The sequence below is a fragment of the Glycine max genome, chromosome 14 (genome assembly GCF_000004515.6).
Source record: "Glycine max cultivar Williams 82 chromosome 14, Glycine_max_v4.0, whole genome shotgun sequence".
Lineage (NCBI taxonomy): Eukaryota > Viridiplantae > Streptophyta > Magnoliopsida > Fabales > Fabaceae > Glycine > Glycine max.
Window position 1 is genome coordinate 13,335,097 of NC_038250.2, and position 10,944 is coordinate 13,346,040.

Sequence of the window (10,944 nt, forward strand, 5' to 3'; positions counted from 1 at the left end):
CTTTTGAAGGACATAAGCCACAAGGGCGAGACAACAGTGGCATAGACGATTGCGAAGATGGTTTGGAAGGAGCAGGCGGAGAGACAATGACAAGCTTAGAAGGTTCATCAAAGAGAGAGAATCCCAAGTGTAAGATCGAAGAAATAAGTCCTGTGTTGGAGAAGGGAAAGTAAAATTCATCAAATTTGGCATGACAAGTAAAGTAGATCTGAGATGTTGAGACGTCCATGCACCAAAAACCTTTGTGCATGCTGCTATATCCAAGAAAGATACATGGAATACTTCGTGGTGATAATTTATGAGGAGCATAATCATGCAAGTAGGGATAAACCTGACAACCAAATGGATGAAAGTGAGCATAATTTGGAGAAACATCATATAAGAGCTCAAAAGGAGAAATACCTTTTAATAAGGGAGTAGGTAACCGATTTATAATATAAACAACACAACAGAAAGCATCAAGCCAATACGTAGTGGGCATGTGGGAATGAAAAAGCATTGCAAAACCTGTCTCAGTAATATGGCAATGCTTGCGTTCGGCCCTGCCATTTTGAGCAGGTGTATGGGGGCATGACATAGTATAAAGAATTCCATTTTGCTGTAAAAGTTCTTGCATCCTATTATTAGTGAATTCAGTGCCTCCATCACTTTGAAAAGCTTTGATTGAAGTATTAAATTGATTTCCCACAAAACTCTTAAAGCGCACAAAAATATCATAAAACTCAGATTTGAGGTGTAGGGGATATAACCAAGTAAATCGGGAGTAGTCATCGACAAAAATAACATAATATCAAAATCCGGAATTTGAGCAAACAAGTGAAGGTCCCCATAAATCACAATGAACCAAGTCCAAAAATATGTGAGGCACATTTATCATTGAGACAAAAGGGTAAACACTTACTTTTAGCTTGTTCACAAGAAGCATAAAGAGAAGGATTTAGAAAAATAGAAGATAATGACAAATGACTAGTTTTTCTCAAATCAAATATTGCATCATAATTAACATGCCCTAGACGAGAATGCCAATATTCAAAGGATCCTCGTAATTTATTGGAATTTAAAATAGTCATAAAAGCAGCTTGACCATGCTCCAGAATGTACAGGTTGTGTTCACGCCTCCCTTGGGCCAAGATTTCCTTTGTGTCCCTTTTCTGAAGTAGAAAGGAGTTGTTAGTGAAAATAGAATCAACTGGAAAGTCACGAGTGAGTTTACTAATAGAGATGAGGTTCTTCTGCAAACCAGGAACAACCAAAATATCTAGAAGTTGCAGGGTAGAATTCAAGCAATGAGAACCAATATGAGAGATAGGCAGAACATTACCATTTCCAACAAGAACTTTGTGATTACCAGAATATGGTTCCATGGCATCCAATGTTGAAGAACTTGGTGTCATGTGAGCGGAAGCACCGGTATCCAAGTATCAATCCGAGTTGTTAGGAGAAGAAATATTGCAAGACGCAACAAAGGATTCAGTAATATTAGCAGAAGATGGGGGAACACCATTATACCGTTGGGGACAAAAGGTAACATAGTGAACCTCACCTCGATAGATTTGACAATAAATTGGATGACGATTTCCACGTCCACGACCACCACGCCCACGTCCCTTTCGACCACTTGAGGGAGCACGAGAACCAGATGAGGAACGATCTCTAGACGAGTAGTGTGGGTGAGAAGGGTGTGATGAACAATGAGAGGTGGAGTAGAAAGCAGCCTGAGAAGGAACAACTTCCATCGCATTTATGTAAAATTTAAAGCTTTCTGCAACAGATACTAAATCTCTAAAAGTGGGGAGCGGGCACATGGCCGGTTGAGATGCGCCGAAGCTGGTAAAATTTGGACCCAATCCTCGCAAGAACTAGTGCAATTTAACAAGATCATCTACAGGTCTGCCCATGAGACTGAGTTGATCACAAAGGCCACTAAAGGATTTGGAGAAGTCTCGCATGGAGGATGAGTCCTTTTTGAGATGCAGAAGTTGGTCGTGAATCGCGATCTCCTGTTGTTTAGAATCATCACCAAAGAGAGATTCAAGGGTAGTCCAAATCTATTGAGAAGTTTCACAATGGAGAACTTCAGCCAAGGTTTCTTCCATAAGGGAAGCTAGGAGTAGATTGACAAGTCGTTGGTCTTGTTGTTTATTGACGGTAGAGGACAGAGAATCATTGACAGATGTTAACATGGCAGGAGGGGCAGGAGTAGAGCCATCAATATGACCGTATAAGGCTTGTCCTTAAAGGAGGGGAAGCAGTTGGTGACACCACAATATAAAGTTTGATGGGGTGAGGCGAATATTCAACATATGAATCATGGTGTTGAAGGATAGAGCACCGTCAGAGACTAATGCATCGTGGGCCATAAAGAAATTCAAAAGAATGATGATGGCTTTAGGATCGAAGTATGGCTGATACCATGTAATGATTGGTATGATTTTTCTTCTGATGGCATTAGAGAATAACAAACGTGCAATAAATAGAGATTACAGAAAATCTAGATCCTACGATTAAGGAATGACTAGATCAATCTAGAGGCTATAATCAAGGAATGAATAAATGAATGATATAAAGACTAAATCAATTATTGAATCAAATATTTTCTTTCCTATCAGTTATCAATACAAGAGGTTATGGTCCCCATTTGTAGGGAGAAGCGACTGAACGTACACAGTTTTCCTTTCTTTTTCTCTTTATCCCCATCAGAAGAGAAAATTTAGAAAAGAAAAAGGACTCTCTACATTTGGAAGATCATAAAACCAATCTTGATCCTCATCAACCTTTCATCATTCCATTATGGCTAATCTAAGTACGCTTCCGCATTTAGTTTTCATCATGATTTTGAGTATGAGAACACAATGGAGTTTTATTCATCTTTATACAATAATTTCTCTCTACATGGATTAATGATTATCTGTTAGAATCAAATTAGTTTGATTGATTGAATCCCTACAAGACTAAGTTTATCTTTATTAGTCTTAAACGACACTTTGAGTGTCACAAATTTGAAACAACAATCTACATAATGTCTTCAAGCATAGATGAAGGCCATAAGTATGAAGAAGAAGGAATGTACCTACAACTTTTGGTAAGGAAGAATTTTTTTATAAAATTTGTTTGGTTAATCATTGAGAATCTTTAGATAAATTTCTTAAGAATAAAAAAATTATACATATTTTTATCAACTATTTTAATTATTTACTATATTATATAATTTAGTAAAGAATAACATAATATTTTTACTATAGTGAAAGAAAAATTAAACTCGAAAAAGGAAGATTTTCACTCTCATGAAAAAAAAAATTGTGAAAAATTGATTAAAAAAATTCTAAAGAAGCATTCTTTCTCATGAATGTTATTTTTTTAAAATGCATATCAAACATGAGAAACTAAGTTTCCCACCAACCTATGATTTATGGGAAATAAAAAACTTTTCAGGAAAGTAAGATTCCCTCTTCCCCGTGAGAAAATTTTTGTGAAAAGTTGATTAAAAAACATTTCTGGGAAAAATCTTTTTCCAAGAATATTATTTTTTTAAAAATACATATCAAACATGGAAAATTAAGTCTTTCCAACCTATTATGACTCATGAAAAACCAAAAACTTCTCTACTATCAAACGTTTAATGATTTATTAGTTTAAATTTTGGTAGAATCAATTTAAAAAAATAATTTATTTTTAACTATGATTTCTTAAAGAAGAGTTGAGAGGAATTACTTTTATTTATTTTATGATGACAAATAAATTTTAAAATATTAATACAACATAGTTCATAAATCTTATACTTAAGAATGAATTTTACATATTCAAAGAAAAATTTAATATTTTTCAGTAAATCAATTCTACCAATTATAAAATTAGTTTTAATAATGAGAGAAAAGACCATCCAACAAAATCACTTCACATGAAATTGATTTTCATGTGTTTGGATGAGTGTAGCATAACTCTTGACACACATCATCTTTGAGACAATTATGAGTTATTTTTGCATAATTTATGAATGTGATTTTGAAAATACATAACCAAACACATTTTTTTTGTGCATTTGTATTTTCATCTGGCATTCACATAGTTTGGAGAGAACCAAACACATATTTTTGTGTGTTTGAATTCCCATCCACACAATGATACGCATGTGATACATGTCACTCGAGTAAGTATTAATAATTATTTTTGATGTATTATAATATTATCTTTTACAAAGATGTGAATTTCATATGGTAATCAAAACATACACTTTTAATGTGTTTGAGAACACATCAGAAGTTGACAACATGAATCTCCAATGCATTGCTTTCGCTTGGACTTTGACATGATTTTGTTCTCAATGTGAATTGTGGACATGAAACTAAACAACACTTTGTCGATCAAAAACATGCCTTTAAGTAGTGATACAAAATAAAATAAACCCGCACAAATGACTGAGAAGTGTGTCTTTGCATAAACAAAAATGCCCTTAATTTTGAGTTGTTGCCTCAACCCTTGACACCATCACCTTTGAAATAAATAGTAGTTACTTTTGTACCATTTATGAACATGGCTTATAAAATAATAGTTACATAATTAAACATATATTTTTCATAAGTTTGGATGAATGTCAAGTACCTCTTTACACATCACATTTTGTAACAATTATGAATTATATTTTACACCATTTATTAATGTGATGTAAAAAATGCAGAATCAAACACATTATCTCCAAATTTGTATCTCCATTTAGCATTCAAAGTTATGATAGAATCAAATACATATTTTTCGTGTATTAATTCTCACCAACACAACAATACATGTCACTAAAGTAACTATTAATTGTTTTTGACCTATTAAAACATGATAATGTGAAAAGAGGTGAATTTCATAATGTAATCAAAACACACATTAGTATGTTTGGAAACATGTTAGGAAGGACTAGACATGAATCTCAGTTGCTTTTGCATTGATTTTGACGTAATTTTGCCCTAAACATGGATTCTAAAGGTGAAACCAAACACCCACGTTGTTGTTCAAAAATGTGGTTTTGAGTAGTGACACAAAATAAACACACAGAAATCACTTATCCAAACGTGCCATACAAAAGGCTGTCTGCCGACCCAATTTGCCAGTCCCAGAAAACCCACTCCCTGAAAGACAAACAATCCACCTCATCCCTTGCCCTCCGCAATCTGCTTTCTCTGACCATTTATATGAACTGTACACACATTTCATATTACATTAAAAAAAACACTTTAAAATTAAATTCATCACTAACTTAATCTATAATTCACCCTTATATATATATATATATATATATATATATATATATATATATATATATATATATATATATATATATTTTCATTTACCCCCTCAGTACAAACAACTGGTTCACTGTACTTGGATTTTTTCCCATTACAGTAACGCACAGCAACAACGTCCCTTCTCTTCTCTTCTTCCCTCATCTCTACTGTACACCCTACGCTTCATTTCTTCTCTTCTCTCTTCTACTTCTCTCTCTCCAAAAGTACAAGCCATTTATCTTCACTTCGTTTCATTTCATAGTCCTACACCTCTTCACAATTCCAACAACTCTTACACCAAACACACATCCTTCTTTTTAAGTTCTTCATATCTCAACCTCTGGTTCTGGTTCTCCACCATGAACCAATAACTACAACCTCGTACTTGTCGTTTTTTTTTGTGTTTGTGTCTGTCTTGTTACATGGCGTACCATAACCACAACCTTTCACAGCAAGACCTTCCACTCCACCATTTCCCGAACCAATCCATATTACCAGACCAACAACAACAACTTCCTTCCTCACCCGAACCAAACTCCAAACCTCCCTCCGATCTCCAAACCGCGCCCAATTGGCTCAACGACGCGCTTCTCCGCACTCACTACACCGAGACCACCACCAACGACGCCACAACCAACACCGCCACCGTCGCCGCCGCTGCCGCCAACAGTAATGTTAACGGTTCCAATTTCCTGAACCTCAACCCCGGTGCCTCCGACGCGCAGTGGCCGGCGCTCCACCGCCACCCTGGCGAGGTCATCGACGCCGGCGCAGGGGACTCCATGGTGGAGCACGCCGATTTGAAGGGCGGCGGCGGAGACGGTGGTGGCGACGCCGTGAATTGGCAGATTGGACGGTGGAAGGCGGAGATTCTGCAGCACCCGCTGTACGAGCAGCTGCTGTCGGCGCACGTGTCGTGCCTCCGGATCGCCACGCCGGTGGACCAGCTGCCGAGGATCGACGCGCAGCTGGCGCAGTCGCAGAATGTGGTCGCGAAATACGCAGCTTTCGGACACAACAACATCGTCGCCGATGACAAAGAACTCGATCAGTTCATGGTATATACAATCAATTATCAAAATTTCCTTTCCTTTTTACTTTTTGTTTATTTCACAATTAATGATTCTCGTTGTTTTTGTTTCTTAATCAGCGTGGACATCTGAGGATTTGTTTCTCGTTGGTTTTCGATTAATTAATTAATTTTTATATTTTTTTTTGTTTTTTTGTCTTCGCCGTGTCAGTTAAGGAATTCGCGTGGCGTGCATTATTATTTTATAGTGCAGCTGGAGCCTGGAGCCAGATGAAATTTGCAGCTTTTGTTGCTTGAAATTGAGACTTTAATTTTATACTGAGATTCCTTAACTTAAAGAAGGTTTTAAATTGCTGTCTCGATTTTTGATATGGTAGGAAATTGCTGAAACGTAATTGATGAGGTCACAATTGTGATTGCAGTGATGTCAAAAATCTTGACCTTGCTGCCTAAATTGCAGTTACAGACTGTTGTCAAAACCTTTATATTAATTGGCTTATGTGGGAGTTGATTATTAGAGGCCTGATGCAAGTTGCTTGGCCAAACAAGGAATTAAAAAGGATTATCTTATAGGATAATACCAAATTAGAATGAAAATTATCCTGTGAGAAGTGAAATTGTGATTGTGAATTGAATGAAGGATGCTCGAATTTGAGTTATTGATATGGCTTTTGAGGTGCTGAATTTAGTAATTAGGATGCTTTTTATTTCATCACTTTAATGAGCTGCTTTGGGTTTATAAGGTTGTCTTTTGAGTTATTGAGTTTCCTTACATTATGGTAGTTAATGTCTTGCAATCATGGCTTATTAATAGTGGGCAATTGCAAGAGTTCGTTTCGTTATAATTCCTGCATTCACTTTCATTCTCCAAGCCTTTTGTGCTTTCACTTTCAAGCTTCTGTCATAAATCCTAGCGAGTTAAGCTTGTATTAAGTCATGTACAGAAATTTCTTGCAATAATGAGCTATGTTGGATCAGCATATTCCATGCAACTTCTTGATTATAAAATGGATTTTTTTTTCTCTATATGGAGAGGTTTGTTGGATGTGGTACAGTTACGGTTTTAATGTTTTTTATGGTTGGATGTTGCAGTCGCACTATGTTTTGTTGCTCTGTTCCTTCAAAGAACAATTGCAGCAGCATGTCCGGGTCCATGCAATGGAAGCAGTAATGGCTTGTTGGGATATAGAGCAATCATTGCAGAGTCTAACAGGTGCATAAAAGTGTCTTCTTTTAGTAATTGTCTCATCTTAAAATAAATGTGAAGATTTGTTGCGTGATTGAATGAAAAATTGAAAATAGGATGTTTCACATTATTTTCTAACAACCAGCTTTTTGTCTAGTTTATGTTAACATCCTTAATTATGTTGCTGCTGGCAGTTGAAAATTCTAGAGATTTGGTGGCTACTAGCTAGTAGTTGCGATCTATTTTAATGCTATGATGATTGCATTACTTTTAAATGTTGAACTTCTTTATCTGCAAAATTCCTATCAAGGAACCAACAAGTTTTAGTTATTTATGAGCAGAAAATTCTGATTGTTTTATGTCATTTTTTAGTTATTTAGTAAGAAAATGTTTTTTATAAAGAATTACAAAAATGTCATTTTTTTCCATTTTTGTAAAGGTTTCTATAGGAAATAATAAATATCCTATTTTCATTGTTTTATGTCAATATTTGAAAATAGAAAAAAAAATTTAAAGCAACAATTGTGCTGCAATGCCAGTAATTTGTACCTGCATGTGCAAGGGTATGTTTGGATTTCCGGTGAGAGTGCTCCAAAAGTATATTTGAGAGTAAAATCAGTTTTTCCATGTGTAAAAGTATGTTTGAGAGTAAACTTTTACCTCAAAACTTAGTTTTGAAGAAACAAAACTTGGAATACTTTTACAAACTCAGTTTGAAAACTTCAATCCAAACAAGTACTAAATTACCCGACAAGGTGAAATATCATTTAACAGCATTCCAAATTTTAGTCATGGTTGAAAATCTGATATACCTGAAGAAGTACATGGCTGCATGAACTTGTTTTTCTGTTTTCTTCTCATACATGGACTATGTCTTTGGAAAAACCTTAATCATTCGTAACTTTAGTAACATTGAAATATGTGAAAGCAAATTGTGAGGATTTACTAAACCCACATGAATTGCAACTTTGCAACAGATAGAATGATGATAGTTTCTAGTGTTTGAAGAAAATCTTCAAACTCTTGGTTCAATTAGCCACAGCAAGTAAACATATAAATGTTCTCACATGCTGCATGATAAACAGGAGTTTCACCTGGAGAAGGTACAGGGGCAACAATGTCTGATGATGAAGATGACCAAGTAGATAGTGATGCCAATCTCTTTGATAGTAGTTTCGATGGGGCAGATGGCATGGGGTTTGGCCCTCTTGTTCCTACAGAGAGCGAGAGGTCCCTCATGGAGCGAGTAAGACAAGAATTAAAGCATGAACTGAAACAGGTAAGGGATGTTGAATTGTTGATGGTTGTTCATTTCCCCTTCTCAAATCTTTTCCCATATGATTGACCTCTTTTTACTTTTTTAATTTTTATCATACAGGGTTATAAGGAGAAAATTGTAGATATAAGAGAGGAAATCTTGCGCAAGAGAAGAGCTGGGAAACTTCCTGGTGACACAACTTCTGTTCTTAAAGCTTGGTGGCAATCACATTCCAAGTGGCCTTACCCTACCGTAAGTTTGATAAATAAGAACTCAATAAGTACATTTTTACATCAAGCTTTTTGGGAAAAAGCTTTTAAACATATAGGCCAAGTTTGGATTAATATTTAGTTTGTGGGAGCTTTTCAATTGAAATAGTATTAAGTATTTGATTATTAACTTACAAGAAAGTCCTTGTAAGTTTATTGGCAAATACAGAGAAAATTAAATGAGCTTAGAAAATATTGAGGTGTTATAAGTTAATTTTAACTTATGAGAAAAGTTTGATTTCCTCAGTTTATTTTATTTTCTTCTCTTACAAGAGTGCTTGTTGAGAAGTACTCATACTGTGGAGTGATATTTTTCATACATTAGATATTCCACAATGTTTTGCTGAGCTTCTCAGGGTGAGGCTTTCATTAGTCAAATTTATCCTAGAATTCAAAGAACAGGAAGAAGGATTTTCCATATTTTCCTAAGAATATGCTTGTACACTTTGTCCATTTGTTAGCACAACATTAATCTTCGTTTTTATTCTCTGACTACACCTTGAATTGAAGCTACTCCATAAGATTTATCAAGTGACCTTTTTAAAGTAAATATTATCTGCTATCCCACACAAGCCACATCTCCCTTATCAATCTTTTTACTGAACTCAAATCATGTTCTTGTCAGGAGGAGGATAAGGCAAGGTTGGTGCAGGAAACTGGATTGCAATTAAAGCAGATTAATAATTGGTTTATCAATCAAAGGAAGAGGAATTGGCACAGCAATCCTTCAACTTCAACTGTCTTGAAGAGCAAACGCAAAAGGTATTCCCATCAAAACTAGTAATTTGTACAACAAAAAATGTAGGTATCTATCACAATTTTTTTCGTTGTACCACTTACCATTGTTTGATTATTACATTTTTTGTGAACATTGCACCATTCTTAATTTGAAAAGAAGCAATGCAGGTGATAACTGATGATCGTTGCATGTAAATGGAGCAAAAATAAAAAAACAGTGCATGAATGTCAACTCTTTCTCGTTTTGTCAATCATGGAAAGACAATGAGAAAGATTCACATTTTGTATCTGATGGGCCAGGGTTAAAGCGGGTCAAGGAGCTAATATTGGTGAACCAGTTTACTTGTGCTTAAAGGCCTGCAAATAGTTTATATATAGTACTTGTGATGCTACAAAATTAGGAAGTTAAATTAGGAATCATATACCAACAGAGAATTATGATTTTTGTTCATGTTTTATTGCTTTGTGAAATATAATATATAGTAGCGACTAGCGAGGGGTTATGGGTGTACAGTAATAAGCTGTTCATTTTTTTTTTCTTACAATCATACTCTTGTTTTTGTTCTTGTTCTTTCAATTTGTATTTGGTAATGTAGAGAGTAATTTGTTGTTGAAATATGGTATAAGTTTTTACATTTTATATATATTATGTTATCGGTATGGAGTATTCATTGACTTTACTGATAACTAATATAGTGTGGAGTTGTTAAAAGATAAATAATATAGTGTGGTGGGTTCTTGAGATTTGACTTGTAGATGGATTTACGAAATAATTTAAATTAATGGTTTATACATGTCTTGAACCTATGATCTTCACTTATTAATACGACACTTTAACAAACTGAATTATAGGTTAATTATGTTAAAAAATAATTAATGTTATTATATATAACTCTAAAATTTGTAATGTATATTTAATACACATATAAGTTTATATAATAAATTTTATAACAACTAATTTTAAATAAATTTTATAACAAATAATTTTGATCTAATAATATATTTTTTTTAGTATATAAATTTTTAGAGGTTTGGGGTAAGGATCCACATTTGTACACGTCAAAAGGCACTTACTATTTACACCTCCAAATATGCTAATTACATTCTTATTTCCCCTTTATATTTTAATTTCCCATTACACCCTTTTTTCTTAAAGGGATACACCCCTTGAAACCTCCTTTTTCTCTTCCAAA

At 34.7% G+C, this 10,944-nt stretch overlaps 1 protein-coding gene across 3 annotated transcripts; it reads left to right on the forward strand.

Moving 5' to 3' along the window:
• Positions 1-5,322: 5,322 nt before the first annotated feature.
• Positions 5,323-10,367, forward strand: LOC100812596 (homeobox protein knotted-1-like 3). Of its 3 annotated transcripts, none has more exons than XM_006596019.3 (6): positions 5,323-6,328; positions 7,393-7,513; positions 8,572-8,765; positions 8,865-8,996; positions 9,639-9,775; positions 9,909-10,367. In XM_006596019.3, the coding sequence occupies exons 1-6, from the start codon at positions 5,693-5,695 to the stop codon at positions 9,928-9,930; spliced, it is 1,242 nt and encodes a 413-aa protein (XP_006596082.1). In that variant the 5' UTR covers positions 5,323-5,692; the 3' UTR covers positions 9,931-10,367. The 3 variants fall into 3 exon arrangements, with proteins under 3 accessions (XP_006596082.1, XP_014622540.1, XP_003544602.1); XM_003544554.4 differs by having other exon boundaries at positions 5,325-6,328; positions 9,920-10,367; XM_014767054.2 differs by having other exon boundaries at positions 5,324-6,328; positions 9,639-10,367.
• Positions 10,368-10,944: the final 577 nt, after the last annotated feature.